General features: G+C 39.6%; 1 protein-coding gene across 3 annotated transcripts; it reads right to left on the bottom strand.

Moving 5' to 3' along the window:
- rtn3 (reticulon 3) lies at window positions 1–27009 on the bottom strand. 3 transcript variants are annotated; one of them, XM_061960019.2, is made up of 9 exons: window positions 26689–27009; window positions 23006–23053; window positions 15404–17614; window positions 11130–11337; window positions 9564–9702; window positions 4621–4690; window positions 2319–2365; window positions 1997–2055; window positions 1–1925 (listed from the first exon to the last, which is right to left on the bottom strand). In XM_061960019.2, exons 1-9 carry the CDS (start codon window positions 26777–26779, stop codon window positions 1877–1879), a joined length of 2922 nt encoding a protein of 973 aa, XP_061816003.2. In that variant the 5' UTR covers window positions 26780–27009; the 3' UTR covers window positions 1–1876. The 3 variants fall into 3 exon arrangements, with proteins under 3 accessions (XP_061816003.2, XP_061816004.1, XP_061816005.1); XM_061960020.2 differs by lacking the exon at window positions 15404–17614 and having other exon boundaries at window positions 26689–26988; XM_061960021.2 differs by lacking the exons at window positions 15404–17614; window positions 23006–23053 and having other exon boundaries at window positions 26689–26984.
- Window positions 27010–27243: the final 234 nt, after the last annotated feature.

The following is a 27243-nucleotide window of genomic DNA, read 5'->3' as shown; positions in this document are numbered from 1 at the left end:
TCCTTTTACGTGTTTTTATTAATTTCACTTTGACATGAATACAGAGATCACATTTCTTTTTAATTTTCTTTTTCTCTCAAAGTAGAACCAAAGTCCTAGCTAATACAAAAACAGAGCTGATCTTAGTGAACATCGTACAAACGGGTCAAAAGCAACAACACGGCTTGACGGGAAACCAAAAAAAAAAAAAAAAGACAACGCTCCTGTCACACTCTCCCATTCCCAATGAACCGAGGAAATCAACATGCTTTCAGCAAACTGGTTAAGAGTAATAATCCATTATATAGCTTGTGTGTGTGCACTTATAGAAGTATTACACTCAAAAGAAAGCCAGCTATGATTCTGTATGGCGGACACCTATCGAGCCTTGCAGGAAGCTTTAAAGCAACTAAAGCGTCAATAATCATGCCAATTGATAATCTATGATGAGACAAACTGAAATGCACATAGTCTCTGCATAATTTGGGTTTAGCATCCAAAGTATGAATGAAAAACCATGCATGATGAGGAGAGGGGTGGGATGACATCACGGATGGCATGCATGGCACGGAATGTCAGACCAGTGAAAACACATTTAGCAGTAGAAGTAATAGTAGTCGGTCGGACACATTGGACTGCATTGAAAGGACACTCATCCATAATCAGCCACTTTCACTGCATGCAAACTTACGTCTGGGATCATGAACAGAAACACAGCCACGTAGCCTCATTTCACTCCCTTCGGTATAACTGCAGCGCTATAAAACTAATCAAACCACTGAAACGATCACGAGTCATTTAAAAAATGGACATAAACTTAAGTGGAGAAGGGGAATAAGATACAGCCTATATTCAGGGTGAGAATTTGCTTCCAAGCGTATGATCCTTACAGCAGTCCAAAACATCGGGGGGAAAAGCAGCCTCCTTACTCCAAAAAGCTACATAAACTAGTATTTGTCTCAAAATCGCGGTAAAGCATTTAAAAAGAGTTACATTTAACATTTTCTTTTAATTGCAACGTTAGCAATCGAGGTCACCGCTTTCCCCCAGGTTCATGATCTGATCCCTGACTTGCTTCTAATTATGATGCTCATTGAGCTCCATTCTCCTCAGTGACAGCAGGAAGTAGATCTTTAAGTGTACTGTATAGATGCATGCACCACAAGCGAGGACTGCTGGCTGCAAAGATGGTGAACTAGACTAAATTATCACAGCTGGCTCAGTGTTCCAAATGCTTTTATTTCCACCTGCTCGCTGGGTTTCAACATAAAAGTTCAGTGCATTGCAGAAACTTACACACCAAGTGCTGCCTGTGCAGCTTTTCAAGCAAGCCCATGACCTGCTTCTAAAAATGAGGACTCAATCTAAGCAGAGCAGAGACAGCAGGATAAGAATAGCCACAATGACACCTACAAGGTTAGTATGCATATATCCATTTTTGTCTTGATTTATCTTTAAATACACTGTTTGTTTTTCCTAAAAATGTTTCCGGCTTGCATCATTACCTGACCTTCTACGGAAATAGTGTGTTTTTTTAGTACAGACATTTGCTTTTAAGCGCCGCAAACATGCACCCTTGAAACCAGGTCATAGATTCAGTCTAGTTCACTTGACCACGCTCCGCTTGCCCGCACTCCATCATGTGGCCACGCCCACACAGAGAGGTCATGGCCACGCATTCCTCACTGGCACACTTCTTTTTTTAATGCTTGCAAGTGAAGCTGCTCAGTAGTTTGACATTAAATATCGAGGAGCTCAGAGATGATCCTAGCTAGTCAGGTTCAGTGTAGACAGGTGGTACTTGGTTGAGAGTGGGTGATGAGGCGTTAAGGGGGGGGAGGCAAGGAGGGTGATGAAGAGGATTGTGAGGATTTCTTTTTCTTTTAACGGAGGTCAATCATTCAGTTTTGCTGCGCTTCACGGCGCCGGGTAGTTTCTCTTGCAACCTGAAAAAGAAAGTTAATTGACACAGCACATAGAATTTGTCACATGACATGCAGCGCCGCACACAACTCACTTGGCCATGGTGGTGTTGATCTGGTTACGTGCCAGGTCGATGTACTGATCAATTTGGGTCTGCAGGCGAGAGAGCACAACAACGGCTCACTATTTGGCAAAGGTTTTTTGTTTTTTTTCCCCCACTCGATGACTTCATGTTCTCGGCGGGGGTTAGTTAGGCCACAACAACAGGATGGACAAAGAACGCCTTTAGTGTCTGACGCAGACCGCGCTCATCCAAGTGAGCGCACTGCTGCGCTGACAGGCAGCTGATGTCATCATGCGCCTGCCTCAGACTTTTATCATCCTCATGGCGTGGAACACAATGCCCAACTCCTTACCTTGTTCTTCTCGTAGATGGGCGGCACAGCGAAGAGGAGGATGTCAGCTGCAGAGAGGGACAAACAATGCAATAAGATGCCAACGCTGACATAATAGGTCAATATATTGCAACCCGTTTAAGTCGTTGCCTTTCGTATTGGCAGACTCACTTCGACATGACTAAAATCAAAAATAGCAATTACTTGCAAATGTACTCGTGGCTTGCTCAGTGGCCTGGTTAGAGACTGGAAGGTCGTGAGTTCAAACCCCGGGCAAATCATACCAAAGACTATAACAATGGGACCCATTACCTCCCTGCTTGGCACTCAGCATTAAGGGTTGGAATTGGGGGTTAAATCACCAAAATTAGAGATATCCGATAATATCGGCCTGCCGATATTATCGGCCGATAATATCGGCCTGCCGATATTATCGGCCGATAAATGCTTTAAAATGTAATATCGGAAATTATCAGTATCGTTTTCTTTATCGGTATCGTTTTTTTTTGTTTTTTTTATTAAATCAACATAAAAAAAAACAAGATACACTTACAATTAGTGCACCAACCCAAAAAACCTCCCTCCACCATTCACACTCATTCACACAAAAAGGTTGTTTCTTTCTGTTATTAATATTCTGGTTCCTACATTATATATCAATACAGTCTGCAAGGGATACAGACCGTAAGCACACATGATTGTGCGTGCTGCTGGTCCACTAATAGTACTAACCTTTAACAATTAATTTTACTAATTTTCATTAATTACTAGTTTCTATGTAACTGTTTTTATATTGTTTTACTTTCTTTTTTATTCAAGAAAATGTTTTTAATTTATTTATCTTATTGAATTATTATTTTTGAAAAGGACCTTATCTTCACCATACCTGGTTGTCCAAATTAGGCATAATAATGTGTTAATTCCACGACTGTATATATCGGTATCGGTTGATATCGGTATCGGTAATTAAAGAGTTGGCCAATATCGTACATCCCTAACCAAAATGATTCCCGAGTGCGGCCGCCGCTGAACATGGGGATGGGTCAAATGCAGAGGATAATTTCACCACACCGAGTGTGTGTGTGTGTGTGTGTGTGCGTGTGACTATTGTTGGGACTTTAACTTTTAACTTTAACTTTCATCAGAGACACAAGGAGCAGTGGGTAGCTCTCCTTGCACTGTGGATGTAACAGTCTAATGCTGAAGGAGCAGCATCCGTCTGTCAGCCACCTCCTCAATGCTGTTTAGTGGGCAGCCTCTCCTAATCGGTTTACTGTCTCTGACAGTGCTGCCCCCACCCCAACGACGGCATAGAACACAGCAGAAACCACCACAGTGTCGTAAAAGGTGCGCAGCAGTGACCTGTGCAGGTCACTCAAGAGATTTTTGTAAGACTTGACTACAATGATAATACATATTTCCTACATGCACTAATTTTTCTCTCGGTGACTAAATATCTTTAAAAAAAAGGGTTTAATTTGTGAGTTGTAGTAGAATCCATGTCGATACTGCCATGCTTTTATCTTGAAACTTACTTTGCATCGAGTAATACATCACTATCTGTAAATTCTAATGTCCAAGACAGAGCATTTACTTTGCTGTTGTGGTGTCTCACACTACTTAAAAAAAACAACAACTATACTGGGCTGGGGAGAGGGAAGTCTGGGCTTCCCTGCTTAGGCTGCTGCCCCCGCGACCCGACCTCGGATAAGCGGAAGAAGATGGGTGGATGGATGGATGGATGGATGGAACAATTATACAACACAACATAAACTGAACAATTTTTTATAGAAATGACCCCTTGGTATCTCAAAGGGGTCGACCATGTATGTCGATGTATGTGGGCACTTTTTAAGTATTGAGAAGAACACTGTGAGCAAGGGTCACCTGCGTAGAGGCAACATTCAACTTCTTGCACATGTCTGTTTTGAGTTATTATGCTATAGTATTACAATACAATTTCTTTTAACCAATATGGTAAAAAGGGCCAAAGAGAGACTTACTGTATGCATGCGGGCATGGCAGCATAACCCTCCTACTATTTCAATCTATGAGTGCTATGGGACAAGTTTAATGTAAACAATTATGAGTGCAGACAGAGCACATAATACTTTTATTTGTACAGTACGTTTACGGTGCCAAGGTTTATAAATGACTAACCGGTAGACTAGACTGGATTCCTGTAAATGGGTTAAATGATGATGCATTACTGGTAAGTAACTTCATTGGTTATTTCCTTACTCAATAGTCTATACAGTACATTCAGAAACACGTAAGACTGCCTTTTAGCTCCCAAATTAGGGCATCTCGAGCTTGGTCTTACCGAGGATGAGGATGGTGATGCCGTTGAAGACAGCGCCAACATAGGTCAACAGCCACATGACCACAGCCAGCTGCACAAAGAAGAGCAAACAAAGAAAGCGGCTTAGCAAAATTAAGCACCATAAGTGTTTAAAATTCACCTCCATGTGCTTTAAACTGAAAAAAGAACCAACTAAATCACAGTAGCTCCCAATTTTGGAAGATGTGGCTGGAAAACTCAATTGGACTTCACAGGGTTTCTACAGCAAATCTAATTGAATGCTTTTTAATGCCGTTTATAATGCCATGCCATGTCCTACTGCTGTTAGTTATTAGAAATAGTCAAAAGCTGACAACTGTCTTTATAGACACAATATAACAGCCACAGACTGGAGGATACATTTTTTTAATCAGGATACAATTTAAAAATGTGTTAAAAGGCGTCATGGAATAATAAATAAACATCATACTAGAGCTGCAGCTATCAAATATTTTAGTAATAAAGTATTCTATCGAATATCCCGATCGATTAATCGAGGAAAAAAAAAATTGTTTTGCTAAAAAAAAAAAAAAAAGGTATATATATATATATATATATTTTTTTTTGGTCCTGTCCAGCTTCTCAGGCAAATCATATTGTTGATGTAGATGCCCATATCACAAATGTACTTTACAAAAGAGAAGTGTGGGATACTTCTTGGTGCCTTATTGGGGCGGTATAGCTCGGTTGGTAGAGTGGCCGTGCCATCAACTTGAGGGTTGCAGGTCCGATCCCCGCTTCCGCCATCCTAGTCACTGCCGTTGTGTCCTTGGGCAAGACACTTTACCCACCTGCTCCCAGTGCCACCCTCACAGGTTTAAATGTAACTTAGATATTGGGTTTTCACTATGTCAAGCGCTTTGAGTCACTGGAGAAAGACGCTATATAAATATAATTCACTTCACTTCACTTATTTGTATTTTGACTTTATTAAATGGGTTTATATTATTTCGTACAGCCCGGCCGGAGCAATATTTTTGCTTAATTAAGGTTTAATTACCGGTATACATGTTAAGATGTGCCCTCAATTATTGTGTTTGGCCTAATTGTCTTTCATTTCCTAAACGCCGGTTTTCATTATTGAAGGCTGACACGCACAGCTGAAATGCGTCTGTGATTGATTGTGCTAATTTGTGTGTGCTAATAAAAACAGGCGCGCTCACAGCCCTATGTGCTGTGTTGTGTGACCGCATAAACAAAGTTCTTGTCTCTCGTGCGTTTTTGATGATTATTATACGGTGCCGTTTAAATGGTGGTTTCTCCATGCAAATCCGCAGAGCTGTTTTCAACCTGCTAACAATACATAAACAATATAAAAAGACAAACCACTTAATAATGACAACAACAGTTTTACATTTTCAGAATGCAGCAGTTCATTGCATTCTTTGCATGCAAAATAGTAATCAATGTTCAGTTTGCCATCATAACATGTTTGAGATGAAAACATATATAAAATTTGTTCAAAATTAATATTCCCTGAGAAAATTAAAAATAAAACAATAAGAACAGTTTTCATTATATCAACCATAAAAATTGGATTAGGTAGTGCCTGTAAGGCCATGTCCACATGAACATGGAGAGTTTCAAAAACACATATTTGGGGTTAAAACAATCTCCATCCACACAAGTGTAGTTTCAAAACTGTCTATGTATACACACAAACACATAAACCTGCTCTCATGCACATTTTGTCCAATCAGAAACCTGAAAAAAGCAGTAATAGCTGACTTGGTGGCAATACACCTCCTATTTTGTTTATTTTGATATACTTTAGACGTACAATGACATGTACATTATCTTTAAAACAGCCTGCACCTACACACAGAATCCTGGGAACATTAAAAAAAAAATGCACACCTGTGCTGCTGAAACCCAACACTCATAGAATAATAACGTCTTTAGCAACATGGTGATATATTACATGTGCAGTCAAGTGTACATTATTTCTAAAATTAGCACGCACTAACGAGCCAAGGAAACTTTTTTGCATGTTTAAGTGCCAATATAAAGCACAAGGACGAGCTTGTGCCGCTGCAAAACTCTCATGGAATTATAAAGCATTTAATCATCGATATAACGATATAGTACATGTGTAATGAAGTGTATATTGTCTTTAACATCAGTACACACTGCGAGGAGGACGCTACATTGTTTTTTTTTAGTTGCTTTGTCGTTTTTTACGCGTGAGCAGGGTCGCGCCGGCTCATGGAATCAAGACAAGTAAGCTAACTTCAAGATTTGTCGTTAAACAAGGACTAAAAACATGAGCTAATGTTGCATCTTTCTTATAACACACAGCAAAAAGTCTTGTTTGTCAAAGTTGTCCCATCAGGTGGAAGTCCAAAAGCGATCGTATCCAAAACAGCTGACTGTCATTTGCGCCGGCGGGAGTGTCGCAAAGCCCATTTTGATGTGTATTTTTATTAATGTTGAGTGAAAAGAGCAGCATGTTTACATTCAAACATACATTAACTCCTCTTATAGCGTGTTTAAAGGCAGCAAGGCAGTGTTGTTGAGTTTGGAAATGACAGCGTACAACCGTGACGTCATCACAAGTCTCCATGTGTGCCGCATACACGCATATGCTACGTGAAGAGTTTTGGATCTCTACACTTTGGCCAGAGTTTGTAAAAGTCTGCGTTTTTAAAGACAAAGGTATACGTCTGTGCGTGGACACGTGAGCTTTGACTACTAAAAGAGGCAAAATGCCGTAAAAAAATAATAATATATATATATATATATATATATATATACGGAGCCTTGAGGCAGCAAAAATTATTTGAATATATTTTGTAACCAAAATACTCGAGGAATCGTTTCAGCTCTAGGTCATACTAGGAATGCAAATTATGCATGTGTTCGGAAATGGATGACTGATTGAAACATTTTATAAAACAACATAGAATGGTATTTGCATTCTTTAGATACATTAAAAAAAGCTGAGATAATTTAACACCTTGAATAGATTGTATTTTACACCAGGTCAGTTGTTTAAAACAGGTATAGTAGATAGCACGCTATGTATAAAATGTCAGGCAGCTGAAAGAACTCTAGTTAACTGTGGGAATGTCAGAAAATAAGAGTTGTGGTCTTGTGAGAATTATCTTGTAGGCCACCGTAGGTCATGTGAGGTCCCTGCATAACAAGAGTTGCTAATGTTAGCCTATTTAGCTCATGTGTGTTGAAGTGGAGACAGTTGAGGGAGTCGTGTACAAAACAAGCTCAGCTTCCTCATCCTCATGACATGGTGTCAGAGTTAAAGGGGAACATTATCACCAGACCTATGTAAGCGTCAATATATACCTTGATGTTGCAGAAAAACGTTGTGACGTCACATCAGGAAGCAATCTGCCATTTTCTCAAACACCGGGTCAAAACAGCTCTGTTATTTTCCGTTTTTTCGACTGTTTTCCGTACCTTGGAGACATCATGCCTCGTCGGTGTGTTGTCGGAGGGTGTAACAACACGAACAGGGACGGATTCAAGTTGCACCAGTGGCCCAAAGATGCGAAAGTGGCAAGAAATTGGACGTTTGTTCCGCACACTTTACCGACGAAAACTATGCTACGACAGAAATGGCAAGAATGTGTGGATATCCTGCGACACTCAAAGCAGATGCATTTCCAACGATAAAGTCAAAGAAATCTGCCGCCAGACCCCCATTGAATCTGCCGGAGTGTGTGAGCAATTCAGGGACAAAGGACCTCGCTAGCACGGCAAGCAATGGCGGCAGTTTGTTCCCGCAGACGAGCGAGCTATCGACCCTAGCTTCCCTGGCCTTCTGACATCAACTCCAAAACTGGACAGATCAGCTTTCAGGAAAAGAGCGCGGATGAGGGTATGTTTACAGAATATATTAATTGATGAAAATTGGGCTGTCTGCACTCTCAAAGTGCATGTTGTTGCCAAATGTATTTCATATGCTGTAAACCTAGTTCATAGTTGTTAGTTTCCTTTAATGCCAAACAAACACATACCAATCGTTGGCTAGAAGGCGATCTCCAAATTCGTCCTCGCTTTCTCCCGTGTCGCTGGCTGTCGTGTCGTTTTCGTCGGTTTCGCTTGCATACGGTTTAAACCGATTTGGCTCAATAGCTTCAGTTTTTTCTTCAATTTCGTTTTTGCTACCTGCCTCCACACTACAACCATCCGTTTCAATACATTCGTAATCTGTTGAATCGCTTAAGCCGCTGAAATCCGAGTCTGAATCCGAGCTAATGTCGCTATAGCTTGCAGTTCTTTCCGCCATGTTTGTTTGTGTTGGCTTCACTATGTGACGTCACAGGAAAATGGACGGGTGGTTAAAATCAGGCACTTTGAAGCTTTTTTTAGGGATATTGCGTGATGGGTAAAATTTTGAAAAAAACTTCGAAAAATATAATAAGCCACTGGGAACTGATTTTTAATGGTTTTAACAATTCTGAAATTGTGATAATGTTCCCCTTTAAGGACTACACAACTACAGTGCCCAGAGAATGGCAGTGTTTCCTGTCCCCAGAGCAGTTTCATTTTGCCGTATTGAGGCAGAGCTTTTCATGCTTTCGAACCAGACAAGACCTCTTATATCCGGTTTGAAAGCCGCAGCCAAAGAAAAACAGACGTAGAAAGGTATTGATGACGGCAAAGTTACTGAGTTTGTTTTCATTTACCGTTCGATTGATTGACTTAGGCCAAGTCCTACAATTGTATAAAAAAAGTTTAATGCCTCTGGACATCCTATTTAATGCTTTTTAATGCCACTTAAGGTCTTAATTTTCGCAAAATCTATTTGATTACTTCCAATGCCCCACGGAAAACCTGCTTCACGAACATAGTGGATGTTTGTCTTTAGCTTTAAAAAATATTAGGAGCCATCTCCCCTTAAATAAAATTAGTGGTCTTCCATATGGAGAACAGACGGCATAAGAAAATGGAAAGCCGTTCACCTTAAGGGAGTCCACAAGGTCCTCCACCAGGAAAAGGCGGCTCATCTGCTTCAGGGCTCGATTGATGTAGGTCAGACTGACGTCAACGTGCTTGCGGAAGGTCTCTGGGGGAATGCGAACATCCTTATCCATCAGCGACCTGCAGGGAGATGGACATGAAATGAGGATTATGACAACATTATAAACTGCAAACCTGCCAACCCTGAAAAAAAGGGCACCCGGGCCGCACTTGGGACACACCTGCTTTTATAGCTTTGCATCAGGGTTGAGTGCGAAAATGCAGTTTTTAGGCTAAAAACCTAAAAATATAGATTTTGTAAATGTTTGGCTCTGACACAGCCACGCTGCATATTCACAGCCACAATGTAATCAAAATGTTTTATAATTACAAATCAAAATATTTTCTAATGGTACAGATATAAGATAAACTGTACAAAAAATGTAATGTGGCAATAATATTTTGAAATCGTCTGGTATCTGTCTGTGCCAATTGCCCACAATAACTTTGAATATTGCTCATGGTTACTGTTTATGTCATACGACAGAATGGCTTCTTTGGCATTGCCTGACAAAATAAACAAAATAATCAATTATTTTAAAAAAGAGTTGGCAAACCGAATGCTAAAACATGAACATGTGTTTTTCTTCATCTCAGCAACGGTTCTCAGTCACAGTGGAGTTGACACTATTACTGGTGATGTGATTGGTCAAATATTGCATTCCAATTGTTATTTATTTTTTCATTAGATTAGATTATGCTGTTCATTAGCTTTTCATAAATAATCTTGTTTCAATGCTCTAATAAGCCCCAATCTGCAAATTCTGCCCTCTCCTTTTCTCTTCCTTCATTGACATAATTTACAGTAGCTGTGATTTATAATGAAGAGTGTGTGCTGCACCATTTTATAGACCTGAATATTTGTTTAGATTCTGGGGATTTTGTGTATGCAATGTTTTTACAATAGACTACACGCAGAGTTTTATAAATAACGCAGCCTGGAGAGCAGCAAAGCCTACAAGCGTATTCTAGGGTCAAAATGCGTGCAGTAACAGTACGACAAATATGTACAAGTTGACAAGTGTGTAAACTGTACAAATGACCTTTCTTTTTAAGTGCGTTGAAACACTAGCTTTCATTTAACAGTAAAAACAAAATGTATTTTGATTTTAAACAAAAGGGTATTTTGTTGCTATCGACTATAGTTTGGGTTATGTATTACAAATGTAATGGGACCCCCGCGGACACCATGTAGGGTAGCTATAAATAAATACCTTAGAGGTGGAGGTCATCTCACCAAGCAGACACTGCCAGGAACAAAGTTAATATACAGAAACGTGATAGTCTTTGGAGCTTGCCCGCATTCGTCTCAGTGACTTTGTCATTTGAATCTACAGCGACGGCCTGTTTCAATGTTTTAATGATACGCCGTGTATGCGTTTCCCACACCGAGCTGACTTTGGCAGTAGGCCTGGCAGTATTGACAGTTCTGTGTTTCAAAGTTGCAAATGCAAATAGACAAGCACTACCTAATGTTGCCTTAGATTGTACGATCGCTAGGGCCTTACTTAAAGGGGTGGCCATCGCTGGACTTCTGCACGGCCTGGATGACGGACTTGTAGATGCGGAAGGTGATGGTGACGCAGAGCAGCGCCAGGAGCAGGTAGGACGCCACGCTGATGACACTGAAGGCGGCCAGCGACAGCAGCAGTAGCATGGACAGTCCAAAAACCAAGCCTGACTTTTTGGGGTCCCGCCAGTGAATCAGATCCTTGACTGTGGACAAGTGGAGGAGGTTACATATTGTGTACCACCAAAAACATTATATATTTTCTGAATAACTTAAAAGGCCAACCTGTTTGACTTGAATAGGCACATTTTAAAGCAAGTGGACTCGAAAAGAATCGCCAATTAGCACACCACAATCATGTTTGTATGCATGTTCTGTGGGGAGTCGCGGATGCAGAAGTGATTGCCTTTACACAAGGCCGTTATGTAACGTCAGAATGGGTTGGCACTCTCAAACTACCAGTTGTGTGCAAGAGAGAAATAAAGGGCGAGGTGTGTGTTTGTGTGTTAAAAGGCCCAGTGTAACAGTGGAAACACCACAAGGACAACAGTGTTGTAGTAACACAAATAACACAAGAACCAGATAAGGAAAGTGCTCCTTGACTGTCTTGAAACCTATTTAATTACTCAATCAACTTGCCTTATGACAATTGACTTTAACTTTTGTGGCCATGAGCCAATCTTGGGCCATGACAAGGTTTCATTCTTTCTTCTTACCTATGTTTTTTGTTTCTCCTTGCCTGCTATTTTGTAGTCAAACGGCGAAAGGCAAATCATTATGTGTTAAAATAAATGGTCTAAAGGTGAAACGTCTTAATAATTCAGATCATGCCAGAAAGATTAAATGTTCAGGAGAAAAGTGGCGGCGGCGGCAGCAGCAGCACAGTTGAAGCCCTCAGAGGAAAACAAAGGGGGCTCTATTGTTGCTAATTCAGGCCGTTAAGCCAACAGTCAGATTGGGTAAATAGTGCATACCACGTCGCCAAAAACTTCCCCTGGATCATCGCAGTGGCCTGAGACTATTTAGGCACATTTAGGCATAAGCAGATATGAAAATGAACTAATAAAAGGCAGAACAGGTCAAACTGGAAATAGTAATACCTAAGGCCTCAGAAATATGTGAGGTTTTCTATCTCGGTATCTGAAGGGCTGTGTGTTTGTGCTCCCAGCATGCTTTGCAGAGCAGGTACCCACAGGGAAGCAGCAGTCGTCAACTTGTTTGGTCTTAACAACCAACAACCAATGTGCTCTTGTGTAATGGCCCACTTTCACTGTGCAACTCCTAAAGCTGTTCCACCACCAGTAATTTCAATGTATAAAAATATTCAAGTTATGTATATGAAAGACTATACTTAAAAGGGTAACTGCACTTTTTTATTTACACTTTATTGTTGACAATCATTATGAAAGACATGACAACGAATGTATTTAAAAAAAAAAGCATTATAAATATTAAATAAACGTAAATAAAAGTCTGCTTACAGCGGACCCAATGGGAACTACACTATTCCACCCATAAAATCTGATAAGTAACAATTCAAAACGCACCAACAATACTCAATTTACGTTTTGTGACTTGAATATTAACCCAGTATTGGTAATATTATTATAAGCGCTAACGCAGACAAACTACCGGTATTTATAGCGGCAACGTAATCACTTCCGTGTGTCCCTATGTTTACATCATCGAGTGGTCTGCTGTTTCCTTGCTTACTTGCTCTTTGTAATTTTTTTTTTAAGATAATAAATCATGCCTCTCATCTGGAAAGTCAATGGCTGGGAATATAATCTGACAAGTTGGGACACTGACAGTCATTAAAAGCGCTTGCCCCCACCCTCTCCGTTCCTTCGCGAGGACTATGACACAATTTTTCATCTAAATGGGAATATATGAACATCCCAGCAGTCGGCATCCTAATGACGGCAGACCTTGCACAGTAAGTAATGTTTTATTATGTTAGTAGGCTCTCATTAAGTCTGCAGTGAGCAGAAATCAGTGATGAAGGAAAAAAAAAAGCTAACGTTGTAATGCGTTTTTGAAATTAATGCGCCGTGTATGCTTAAAATGATCAAAATATGTAAATATTAAATATTATAAATGTGCCTGTAACTACATTGCATACCGTATATACTTACATCATGTATATAAAACCCTAATAGAGGTGTTTGGATGTGTTTTAGGGGCTCTATAGGCATCAAACGGATCTCATAGGCTCCTTTGTAAGGAGACTTTTGATCGAGTTTATTTAAATATATATAATGCTTTTTATTTTTAAATCCATCCATCGTCATGTCTTTCATAAGAATTGTGAATGATGAGCAAAATTCACAAAAAAGTGCAGTTCCCCTTTAAAGGGGCTGTTTGCAACATGCTCAAAATATAACACTGGCAAGCCTCTGTTACCATTAGGAGTATATATATATACTTTTAAAATGTCTAAATTTTTCACATTTACTAATTATATTGAATAAAAAAATGTCACGTCCATGTGTACACGCCCAGAGTGCGAGCACATACACAAAAACTGTCCCAGACAAGCATCTAACAATTTGCAGTCATGTTATAATAGGCTATACATTCAACAATAGCTAAAATAAGTAGATCAACTTGGCTAAATTGCTATAATTAGCTGACAAAATCCGTAGTTTACATTCTCAAAGCCGTAAAACGGCAGGATATACTGTAAATACATATTACAGCACTTTGGGAAAGTTAGCGCCCTTTACTTATTACAACAGTCCCTTCCATTTCGTAATTTCAAGCGCACACACACTGAAAACTGAAACTCTATAGTTGTACTATTTGAATACACTTGCAAAACAGAGAACCATTCAAGATCACCAGCTCATACACAAAACCACAATAATGTTTAAAATAAACTAGTATTAAAAGTGCATACCAGCACCTTTACAGTCAGTTGCGATTGGATCATGTTTGAACACAGAAGAGGGTGTACCTTCCACTAACTGATACTTTGTTGTTGTAAGAATTTGACCAGAGCAGGGGGCAAAGTATCAGCACGGATTAGGACATATTAGACTGTTATATGTGTTGATTTTGTCTAAAAATGTACGGTAGACATTCTGACAGAATACCAACTTAAATAGGTGTCCTCTCACTAGGATATATACATTTCCAGACTTGTGCAAAATCCCGAATTGCATTGACAATGTCTCCCAAACTCCAATTCAATCCCATGAACTTAATTTGAGGTTGCAAACGAGAAATTAAAATGCAATTCAAATTACAGTAGAATTAAAATGGCAATTGATGATTTTAATTGTCACAAACTTCATAAAAAATATATTCCCATAAACCTCATGTACACATTGTTTTTCAATTACAGCAAATGTTTTTCATTGACCATTAAAAATAAAAGCATCTTATATAAAAATAGATAATTTAATTTGGTGTATAGTAACTTTCAAATTATGGAATGTGATGGAAATGAATTTCCTAGACTGCTGTACTTTGTACAAGTATTTAAAATGGTTGCCAAGATAATGTAGTACATTTGTTTGAAAGCCTCTTTGTTGACAAATTTGATTAAACAGACCTGGTTTCAAGGAAAAAGTTCAGTTTGTGACAACAGCAACATGGAAAAGGACCATTTGTACTAGATAATTTTCGTGAGCTCATTCTCACAAGGACAAAATCCCTGATTTATTCATGTTAATAATATTAACATATTTAATAATAATAACACAATGGACTGTGTGTTTATTTTAGTGTTTGTAGTATTTATTTTTTTTATGTAAAAATTATTCCTGTCACTTACCTATAAGGATTTTCTTTGAATTGCAATGAATTTAATTCCACTTGCTGTAATCCAAATTCCAAATCAACATTCTCTGGGGGTAGAGACATATACCATTCTGCTATGGGTCCTGGCTTTCAGTTCCTGTCACTTAGCTATAAGGATTTGCCCTTGGTGGGCTTTTCATGTGCACCATCTCCGGTGTTACTGTTGTTCGTAATTTGTGAGGGACTATTTGAAAAACGATGGTTGACTGACGTTGTCTCGTTACCATTCTGCGATGGGCACTGGCTTTCAGTTCCTGTCACTTAGCTAGAAGGATTTTCTTTGAATTGCAATTAATTGAATTCCACTTGCTGTAATCCAAATTCCAAATCAACATCCTTTGGGGGTAGAGACATATACATTTGAATTTGGAATTTTACGCAAGGCTGGTTTCTTCCTTGGACTATTTGAGTGAAAAGACACCGCCAGTGAAAGCTGCTCTGGGAACTAACCAAGGGAATTAGTATTACCTGATACGTGGGTTAGTATTGCTGTCAAGACATGCTCCGCAAGATGATAGGCTTCTGCAACCCATATGTCGATGGCTTCAACACCCTCAGAGTACGTGCTGTCACAGCAGAGTGTGTTGCTTTGGATATGTGGAGAATTAGCAACCAGGATACATGTAGTGTCATCCTCTTCCTCTTGACTGCAGCCCAACTGTTTGAGAGCACTAATGGTGAGATGTTCCTGTTCAATATCCATCACCATCGTGGGAGGGGACTGCTGACCATACACGACATCTTGAGTGTCATTTGACTCGTCACAATCGCTTGATTTGAGGCACTCTCGCATGAACTCTACAAAGCTATCCACAGGCTCAGAAATTGAGGAGTCAGCTACTTTAGAATCTTGCTGCACCTTGGTGGGCTTTTCATGTGCACCATCTCCGGTGTTACTGTTGTTCGTAATTTGTGAGGGACTATTTGAAAAACGATGGTTGACTGACTTTGTCTCGTTATCATTCTGCGATGGGTCTTGGCTTTCAGTTTTGGTTTCAGACGAGTCAGACATAAAGCGTTCTTTTGCACTTTTTAGTTTTATCTCATGTGACGCATCCTGGGTTTCAGTGACCACTTCAGAAAAATCTGACAGAAAGTGATCCTTTAGACCTTTTGGCTTTATCTCGAGCTCAGAGAAGGGAGACAAAGGCTCATAATCAAAGGATTGCCCATCATACGTGTCATCCCGCATGAAGCTTTTAGAAAAACCAGCTACTGCCTTGTTGTTGGGGCTTTCCCGGACACTAAAATCAGTTTGGTGTGTCTTAGTAAAGTTTTGTTGGAATTCAGTTGACCACTCATCTTTGTCAGGTACATTCACATCTTGCTTTACATCTGAAGAGGTGGCAGTAGTCTTACATTTTTCAGGTTGTGGATAGGACACATCCCATCCAGAGTCTATAAATGTTGGCGCTGATTTCTCATGGACAATATCAAAAGGAGATTTGACTATCTTTTGCTTGGGAGAGTATTCATCTTCTGATTCTATGGGAGAGGAAGGAGGAGAATAGCCTTCTAAGAATTCGGTTTCAAGGGGCCTTCTGTTATGTGTTTCATTGCGGTCTTCTAAAGCAGGTTCTGCAGTTGTTGTACCCTGTTTGACCACCTCATCATAGGCTTCGTGTTCTGTCTCAAATTCTATCTCCATCTCATCATCACTGCAGTTTGGCTCTTCCGTTTCTATCACATTAATTGTGGGAACCTGCATTAGTTTTCTCTCTGATCTTGCAGGGGGCATCACCCTTTCCTCTGGAAGCCCTGAGGTCTCAGGACAGGTAATGTCCGATGGAGAAGACGTAGAGTTTGGAGGGGGTACAACAGGGGTGAAGCCATCTTCAATAACGGTTTCATCAGACTCCTCTGAGCTGTCTACTTCCCTGGCCTCTGCTGGCTCCAAATCTTCAGTCCAAGTGATCATTTTGTCACCCATGACATCCAGAGTAGCTACAGGGCAATCTGGAAGCATTGTATCCTGCCCTGATGGATCAAGGAACCCTGACTGGTCCTTCTGAACCCACATGTCAGTAGTTGGCAGAAAGTTAAGGTCAAAGTCTGGGTCATCAACACTTGCCAGTTTCTGTGGACCATCCATCAAACCTTTCTGATTGTGATCACTTGGAAAATCCATTAAAGTGTCCGGGACACTAGTAATCGAAGGAGGGGCATCAGGACTGACCACCTTTAGCTTCAATTCTGAAGTGATGGTGCATTTAACTAATCTTTCAGCATCGAAGTCTGGCACTGGCGGAAGATGAGCCTTCATCCATTCTTCGGTTTCTTCAAATTCATTCACTTGTCTTAAGTCCCCAAGAACCTCAAAGGGGGATTCTGGTGAATCATAATCAGTGGAGCCTCTTTTCACTTCAACAATTGGTACATTTTTCTCAGTGGAAAGCTTCTGAAACCCTGTAGGAGGCTTTGCGATATCAGAGGGAGATTTGTCGTGGTGACGATCTTTTAAGTGTAAAGAATCATTGTTTCTAAAATCAGTCTCCTTTTTGGCTGCAAGAGCTTCCAGAGCCTTTATGCGCTCCGAAACAGGAGACGTCTTTATTGGAGACTCTGGCTGTACATCACTTCCGTAATTATAGGGAGAAAAAGAGCCAGGTTGTGAAGAAAAGCGAAGGGATGTCACTGTGCCTTCACAGGGCTTGTCGGGACCCAGCACCAGCTTTTTGTCTGCATTGACACGCATGGAGGACGACAGCAAAGAAGAAGAACAAGTAGGGGAGGTCACACATGTCACCTAAACGTCCATGCATTATTGATCATTGACTAAGACCTTACTCTTACTGCAGCCAAAGCGTTCATGCATTGCATCATTAAAATGTGAGCTAGATGAACATAATGGACGGACTTCTTACATATTTTTTAGCTTATTTTTTATTACAGAAGTCTTTTTCAAGACAGATGTTCTAAGTTTGCACTTTATTAATCTCGATGTTGGAGATTATTTATTTGCATGAAATGTACCATGCTATATTTTTGTTTACAGAACTATTTTATTCAAGCAGAAGTATTGCCTCCCAGAGGAAGCTCTTCACTTAGTTATTTGAAAATGATTGCATATAATGTACAAATTAAATCTGGTCTAAAAAGTACAACAATTTAAAAAATAGAACTTTGCTAAGAGTAAGATGCAGTGTCAATTCAAACTATTAGTTTATGATTAAATAATAGCCATACTTGTTTAGAATTACCACTGTCAGTTGTATTCATTGGTTTCTTTAAAAAGTAGGGAAAAAAATCAGGGAAAAAAATCGTAAATCTAATTTTTTGTGAAAAAAACCCCCTAATATTTAATTTTTAGGCCATATCGCCCAGGCCTAAGGTCTGTTGAATTAACATATTACTTCAGGAAGTGCATTTCACAAAAATGAAATGATTGGTATATTTAAGATGGGAGAATTACCCCTGAATGCTGTCAAGTCCTGCTTCAATGCGGATGTTACTGAGCAGAATACAGACATGAGATGTCTCTTGGCTGATTATTATGCTTTAGGATGCGAGCAAAAATTTGAGTTACGAGCCTCCTTACCGCTAATTGGCGTAGTAAACGCAACAGTGAACCCCCTAAGCAAGACATCAATATAACTTTGTTTCCAACCATTGCAACAAAGAAAGAGACTGTAAAGGACAGTGCTTTTCCAACTATTGGAACGAAGAAAGTAAGAGTAAAGAAGAGTGCTAAGAAGAAGCAGATTATATTCATTAAATTACAGAAAGAACTTAAAAAGGTGACCGAGTATGTATTCGGCTTGGCAAAACTGTTGGAGAGCAGCTGAGCGAGTCTGCACCATACCGAAGCAGAATGAGTCAAGAACGCCAGCCAATGGCACGATAAAAAAATCTAAACTGCGTACATTTATACAAAAGATGGAGTGCACCTAAAGGAGATACTGCAGAAGTCCACTCTCCATGGTAAATGCTATACATCAGGGCTATTCAACTACATAATGAAGTGGGCCGCAGTTTCAAGAGCCCAAGAGCTCAGAGGCCGGACATCGAAATTTGGATGTTTTGTCAGAAAGTGCATCCACGGGTTATATTCCTTTGAAACTGTTAATTGCAAAGTAAAAATATCACCTTTCACTCTGCACCGTCACTAAATTTATTATTCTGCCCTTGCTACACGTTTCCAGCGTGTGCAGCTAGAAAAATACTTAACAGCATTAAGAAACAGAAGCTTTTGAAGGATTGATGTTCCTTTTGAATTATTTTCCTTTCTCAATTTTATTTACACTTCTTACCTCATTGAAGTTTGCAAGACTGAAATTATAAACATAAAACAAACATTACAAAAGTATAACGTCCATAGTGTATTTTACATAAATAAAATAGAAAGAAGGTTTAGGTTAATACATTCACACAAACTACAGAGGTTTACACAATACGTAGGGCTGGGCGATATATCGAGTTTTTAAGAGATATCAATATATTTTTAAACAAGATGTGAATCAAGAAAATATCGTAATATCGTTATAAATTATTTCACGTTAAAATGACCAAACACCGCTTATTTGTTGTGTTCCTTGTTCTCCCCCGCTTCCCACTGCCTCGCAAAACTCCATGGGCTACTAAACCCCTCTCCTACGTCCTTCTAAGACGTGCTTGCACGTATAAGAACATCCATGATTGGTTGGTTGTTTACTATGATGAGTCACGATTGGTTGAGATTATGGCAAAACCTTAGGGACAGGCCAATCAGAGGCAAGATAGGGCGGGTCATCGAACCAGGAAGGAAAACACAAAAGACATCCCAAATGACGACGAGAGAGTCGGAGAAAAGAAAGAGGGAATATTCAAGCGTGCGATTTATATATTTAAAAAACTAGTGGAACATGGCAGAGGGATTCTCTTCTTTAGATTTTTCTTTTAGCAATGTAGACATCCAGGAAATCCACAATGTGTCTACTTGGCCACATTTGGACAAATGCATGCGTCTGGATAAAACATTAATTTGAGTTGTTTACCATGTAAGCCCAAATCAGAACTGTTCTTGAGTTGCCAAACCGGGAATATTTTGTACGAGAAATGCTGCCAAAAATGAATGCTGAAGTGAGGAAGATCATAGCCGCACAATTAAGTCAAGTCACTGACTTGGTGCTGACCAGAACCGTACATGTGTGACAGTCAATTACATCGTCGACTGGGAATTAAATAGTGCCTGCAAATTATTATTTTTTTATCTTGAGTTTGATACATTTTGTATTATTTGCATAGCTATGTTATTTATTTTACGTAAAAATAATATTTTTCTATTTTATTTATGTTATGTAATTCTGTGCTACTTAAACAGGTTATTTTCTGTGCTGTTAATACCCATCTTGACTAACTGGGTTAATAAAAGTGCCACTGACTGTTTACAGTACAGTTGTCATTCAGTTCAATTTCAGTGAATCTTTAGCTCAAAAATGAATATCTTTATATTTATACTTTCACCGGAAAATATATCGAGATATACAGTCTATTGAATATCGAGTTTAAGTAAAAATTAGAGATGTACGATAATGGCTTTTTGGTCGATATCCGATATTGTCCAACTCTTAATTACCGATTCCGATATCAACCGATACCGATATATACAGTCGTGGAATTACCGGTAACACATTATTATGCCTAATTTTATTGTGATGCCCCGCTGGATGCATTAAACAATGTAACAAGGTTTTCCAAAATAAATAAACTCAAGTTATGGAAAAAAAATGTCAACACTGCCATATTTATTAGGGAAGTCACAAAGTGCTTTTTTTTTTAACATGCCTCAAAACAGCAGCTTGGAATTTGGGACATGCTCTCCAAGAGAGCGCATGAGGAAGTTGAGGTGGGCGGGGAAGGGGGGCGGGGGGGTGTTATATTGTAGCGTCCCGGAAGAGTTAGTGCTGCAGGGGGTTCTGGGTATTTGTTCTGTTGTGTTAATGTTGTGTTAAGGTGCGGATGTTCTCCCGAAATGTGTTTGTCATTTTTGTTTGGTGTGGGTTCACAGTGTGGTGCATATTTGTAACAGTGTTAAAGTTGTTTATATTGCCACCCTCAGTGTGACCTGTATGGCTGTTGACCAAGTATACAAGGCATTCACTTTGTGTGTGAAAAGCTGTAAAAAGCAGTACGATATTATCGCACATCCCTAGTAAAAATATATCGAGATATACTTTTTCGTCCATATCACCCAGCCCTAGCAATACGTATATAGAAATTAAACATCTACAGCAAACATGATTGTGGCTCAACACATTTAAACCTTCTACTGGTCAAATTTAGCTCTGTATATATTAAATTAGCTTTGATTGCCAGTGAGAGTTACTCAGACACAACCACAAATACAAAAGACACCATGAAGTCAGCAATTTCAATACAAAAAAAACCAAAATATCTTTATGCACAATATCTACTTACAAAGATCTGACCAAGTTTCGCGATGAAGCTTACACGTGTGGATTTCTACCGTTGTTGATGATCTGGAACAGTGTGTCCGCCGCTTTAAAGGTTCGACCGAAAACAATGACTCAAGCAGTGGCTCGGGGCAGAACATTCAAACTTTGTTGTTCAGTCAGTTTCCATTTTATTTCGATTTTTAAGGGTCAACAGTGCCATTTTTTCAGTTGTCTTCTAGTCACCCCACTGCTGCTTTATTGGGACATATATGCCTCACTGTTGCCCCTTGCAGGGTGGCGAGTGTGCTTCATACATGATCAACCCTAGTTTGAATGGTTTCACGGTAATGTTCAGCGGGCCAAATTAAAAGCTTTGGCAGGCCGCCAGTTGAATAGGTCTGCTGTACATGATTACAGTACTTCATAAAACTAATTTAGTTGTAGTACATTTGTGTATTGTTTGATACAATATATTTCCTAGTGCTAATTAAATTATATTAATTCACTGGATGAGACTGGCTGTTTAGCAATACAAGTCTTTTAGGCACGAGCTGCATCACAGCACCAATTAATCTTGTGTCCCATGCTCTGCTGGTTGTAACCTAGTGCTGCCTCCCTTTTGCCTCAGTTGCTTTAAAACATGATCAAATCAATGCATCCATCGTTCAATTTTGCACAGTTGACCCAATTATTTGCAACCAACTAAACATAATAATATTGTGCCAGTCTAGAGATACAACTGTATTCCTTTAGATAAACTATTGAGATGTTATCAGATGTTTTACTGTCGACATACTCCCAAGTATTCTTACTCAAATTAACACAAAGTTGCTTTAACATGAAGTGAAACCATGCAATGATTGTGTAATAGATAAGTATTAGGATAAATACTTTATATGTCTATTCTAGCATAACTACTAAATACAGCACTAACCCATGACAATAAGCAAAAGAAGAATGGAAAAAAACTTAATGTCATCTTAATGGCTGAAGCAAAGATGTGCACAAAGCCACAAGCAGCTAAATAGTGGACGGCCACTGGGCAGTAGCTGATTACATCAGCGCCACTCATCTTCTCCTGAGGCCCCTTTGCTGCTGGGTCTGATTATGGAGAGTTAAGATACTGGGTCAGAAGGAAGGTGGGCCCAATCTAGCCCCCCAAAGGACACCAACCTGAACCATATTTAGATTCCTACACCTGCGCAAAGAATGTGAACTTGTCTTGCTTTCTTAAAATAAGGTGCCAATCTCAGGATTATCTTAAACCTGCAGTCAGTGTGGCTGACCTCAATAATGCTCACTCGCAGGCGATAAAAAAAAAACAGATCAGGCTACCAGCAGCTGTAGAGGCCCACCCGTCTCTATCTTGGTAGAAAAGAAAAAAAAAGGTTCCAATTCATGTGATCGCCTGTTGGTGCAAGGAAAACTTTTTTTGCACGATTTTGCATCTCACATGATGTTTCATGCCGGACTCAAACTTGTGACTAGCATTTCATGACAAAGTTCTTGCAAAGAAGGATGGGTAGAACTAAAAATCAAGCTTTAGAGGTATATTATGTAGTTCTACTGGCCTGTGAGGAGCAAGAGATGGCTACCAGAAAGAGGGATGGAGAGGAGCAGCTGAGCAGCAAAACAAGCCAGCAAGAAAGAAGTAGAAGAAAGCAGGCGTTCAGCCTTACGAGAAGCAAACACTTGCCTTGTGAAGACTGAATGAGAGATACAGGCGAAGAGGTAAGAAAGGAATCTGGGAAAAAATGAAAAAAATGAACTCCTGTTCAGTGTACTGTATGACAAAAGCATTCAAATAAGCAATTAATTATGCAAACATATTACTTATTCAACTTTATGTGCTACACAAGCTACCATAGTATCACAACATTTACCATGCAGGTTGAACCCTAACTAAAACAGACCACACTTTACAACACTGACTTACTTTTTCTGCCTCGTGGTGCAATGCATGACACAGCAATATTACGTGAACTACATTCCCTGTGCTGCAGTTTAACAGCTAAAAAGACAACTTGAAACATCAAGTATAAGTTTCTAGAAAGCAAAAATTACAGTATTCAATTCTTCTCCTCTTGAATGTGGAATTTGCACTGCTGATCAGCAAATTAAAAGGTTCTTTGATGACGTAACTTGTGACAAAATTGACCTTTAAATGTTTGAAATCTGATGACAAAGGAGGAAAGTCAGGCTAAATCTTACTGGTGTTTTAGCAAACAAAGATTTTTTTAAATGGCATAAATGGTGATGAAATTGAAGTTTATAGCTAAAAAGACAAATGAGAAGTCAACCTAAATCTGACTAGACTATACATGTGGAGTCAAAGGGTGCATGGAATTTTATTTTTGGAGGGGGGGCTTTCGAGACAAGATTTTTTTTAATCCAGAGTCAGGTTGCCGTTCCATAAGCACGTCAGTTAGAGTGGACATGAATTATTTTTCTTTTTGTTGCGAGGAATGTGTGTGTGTGTGTCACATTGACTGAGGGGTGTGTAGCATGTGGACGTGGTACAGGATCTGCAGGTTGGGGTTGGTGCACCCTTGTGGAGCAGCATTCCTTGTTTTGCGCTCATAAGGCGGTTTACCCTCTTATATACCACACCTGCAACATAAACTGTGAAAATGGAACATCCATGGCCACTATTCTTAAACTTGTGTGACAGTTATCAACTAGCTTGCTCTCCCACTGAGGGCTCTTTGACTGCGTCTGTGACGTGCTCAAAACAGGGCGGAGAAGTATTACAGGAAAGAGGAGGGGGAACCTAACAAGCCAAGTATGAAAAGCAGGAGGCTGAAAGAACACCATATTCTGGCACCTGTCTATATCCAATTGATCAGTCGCCTCTTTATAGGCAGTGCTTGTGCAACAGGATTCCACTTCTGCAGCAAAAACCCTGCATATTATTACATTATAGTATCTCTATCTGCATTAAATTAGTCAAAAGTAATCTGGGATACTTAAACTCACATGACATTAACAAGTGTAATATTGCATGGCATAGTTTAGATTGATTCTGCTCCAACTCAAAGACATTCCCAAATCCTTCTTCATAATATTTTAATGCTGGTCAAAGTTAATTCAATTTTTACATTACACCAATAAAACACACCTGTGAGTCGCAAATGGTCTCTCGAGCCAGACTTTGGACACCTCTGTGCTAAAACCATATTGGAATTTGCTATTGCACCCAACCATACTATTAGCTTTCACGTGAGCAGTTTTCTCCTAAGATTGCACACAGTCTCATAAAAGATGTAATTTGTACCAAACTTCCTCTGGTGATGCAAAGCCGTTGGAGAAATTAGGTCCTCATTTTAAAGTGTGCCACTTCCTCTGCGACTGGCGTCGCTCATCAGTGGCCACGTCCAGTCAAATGAGCTTGTTCCTATTCAAGATGCAATTGCTAGGTCATATAATAAAGAAACAATAAGTATGCACAATGTAGTCTAGAAGTGTTAGAATGGGGATATGTTTAGCTTGTTGGCGCCTTATGTTGTAAATGACACGTGAAAAGCTGCATTTTGGAATAATCCCCAATGAGAATGCAAGGGAGGGTCTTCAAAACTGTGTTTTGAAGAGACTCATTCAGCCGTGTTAGAACGGTGCAGCTTTGTTCAGTCAGCTGTCCTGGATTAAAGGCATTGTCATTCAGAGACATTCAAGGAAAACAATTGGCACAGCTTTTAACATACAGACGCTTCTCTCTATTGCACCCTCAATTAAAATTAGTAATGCAGCAAATTTTGGCTAAACACTTCTCACCGGAACAACGATGCTGAAACCGGATGTTGTAATGTAAGCAGGAAGCATGCACTTATCTGGAGTGAAGGCAACATGTATGCAGTGTGGGCATACTTTCATATCAGACAATGTGCAATGTGGAAATATCAAGAGATGGATCTTCTGCAAAGACGTTCTCCATGTCGGGTTTAATCACCTGAAATCCTAACATTCCGATCGCAAGAAAAGAAAAGTACACCCCCGAAGAGTCTGTAGCGCCACTCAGTATTTGGCCTGTACATTATCATTTTTGTTTTATATTGTTGTAATACTGTAATTGTGTGATTATTCTACTCTTTGAATGATTCATATTAATTTAAGCAATTGCAATGCCTTGATTTTAGGCAGGTTAGTACGCAGTCATAGCTATAATACATGCAATGGTAATAATTGTCATAATAATTTATTTTGGTGTTTCCGTCTAAGTTTCCTCATGTTCGGTTTTTGTGTTGCAGCAAATCATTTTCATTTCTGTACATCCCTAATTAGAATAGATTGTGCATGCGTATCTCCTGGTGGAACAGCTGAGCCATGAAGGATGGCAGCTGCTTGTAAAGGAGGATCATATTACTAGTAAAGGAATACTACCTGACACTTGGCCATCAAGGTGAAAAAAAAAAAAACATTAAATCAACTTACATTTTGACACATCTAAATACAATAAAACACAAATGATGAATGAATTAAATGAACATTGTAAATATGTTTATAATTGTAAAAGTAGTAAATAAAAACCATTAAAACAGGTCACTTCCTAGATTCTGACAAACTATACTATATGAGCTACAGTAGAATGAGGTATTACATGCCACACCCAAGCAAGTGTAGCTGACTTCTATAACCACATTTGGAATGGTTTTTAGCCTTTCCAAAACACAAAAACATCAAACATGAAATTTAAAGGATGTTCAAGCAATAATGAAAATGCCACTCTAAACAATAAGTACCAGTAGACTACCAAAAACTATATGATCATCCTTTACTTCATCCCAGCTCAACAGTGTAACCTGAAAAACCAGCATGAACGCGAAGACAACTAATTTAGAGGCAAATTACATTTCTCCTAATGAAAGGATCTTGTTGTGGGAGTGTCATCACTCATGACACATCTAGATAGCTGTGGCTTTAAGAGATGCCGCCTTTATTGGCACTTGCGCTGCAATTCATCTGCAGTGCATGCCACACAGCTCAATTAGACCCACGCCCAAAACAAAAATGTCATCAAAAAGTGTGCATTACGATTACGGTTGTTATTCATTTTGTGGGACGCTACTATTGTAAGCATTACGGTTACGCTAATTAGGTGAACTGCGTGCAAGCTGCATGCAAGCTGGTATTGTTGCAAACAGTAACACATATTGGCAACAATTACACACAATGTGTCTGAATACTGACACATTGGTATAGTGTTTTGTCAAATGTGTAGTCAATAAAAGCCATACAATGGCCACGCACTGTTCGACAGACAAAAATAAAAGCGCAACGGCTTTTGTAGGCTCGACGACAACACATACATTAGTCCAACAATAGACATCGCTAAAAAAAAGAGATTGGTGTCAGAATACAACGGGTTTAAAAATGATGTCTCACCGGTTGGCTTTGATTCCTTCGAAGCAGAATTTTGTCCATCTCCCAAGCCCTGTGACGACGAGATCTGGGCGGACTGAGTCATTGGATCCATACTGAGCTCGCAAGGCGGCGGCGATAAAAGGCAGATGAAATGTCACGGGTCTCAGTCAAAGTGGTCTCGAAGAGGATCTTCCTTAGATAGAGAGGAAGACTTCTGCTTTTCCCACCCCCAGAAAAGCAAAGGCTTGGGTCTACACTTCACCGTGGCGTCCGACAAGTGAAAAGGCTGAGAGGCAGGGAAAGAGGCGGTCTACGTGATGAAGGAGGGGACAACATGGCGGCGGAGAGACGTTCACGGAGGCATTCGAGAGTCAAACATTCCAGTACCCAACCCCTCGACATGTTCACACGTCCACGATACTAAAAATATTGACTTAATTCAAGCATGTTCACCATTAAACTCATACTAAGCACGTGTTTGGTAAAATTCCATAAACTACACATTTTTATTCGGTATGTCAATATTCTACGCCGCTAAAGGAAACAAACCAGTACCAATATTGCTTTGCAACGCTA

The sequence above is a fragment of the Nerophis lumbriciformis genome, linkage group LG05 (genome assembly GCF_033978685.3).
Source record: "Nerophis lumbriciformis linkage group LG05, RoL_Nlum_v2.1, whole genome shotgun sequence".
NCBI lineage: Eukaryota > Metazoa > Chordata > Actinopteri > Syngnathiformes > Syngnathidae > Nerophis > Nerophis lumbriciformis.
This window is presented reverse-complemented; position numbering and strand designations above follow the sequence as displayed.

What these genes read in the sequence shown, in the direction of transcription:
- rtn3 (XM_061960019.2), bottom strand. Translation starts at nt 26,779, where the DNA reads ATGGATCCAATGACTCAGTCCGCCCAGATCTCGTCGTCACAGGGCTTG. An exon ending in CATCACCATCCTCATCCTCG is followed by an intron (nt 2,366 to 4,620) that starts GTAAGACCAAGC and finishes CCCTCTCTGCAG; the next exon opens with CTGACATCCTCCTCTTCGCT. An exon ending in CCATCTACGAGAAGAACAAG is followed by an intron (nt 2,056 to 2,318) that starts GTAAGGAGTTGG and finishes TCTCGCCTGCAG; the next exon opens with ACCCAAATTGATCAGTACAT.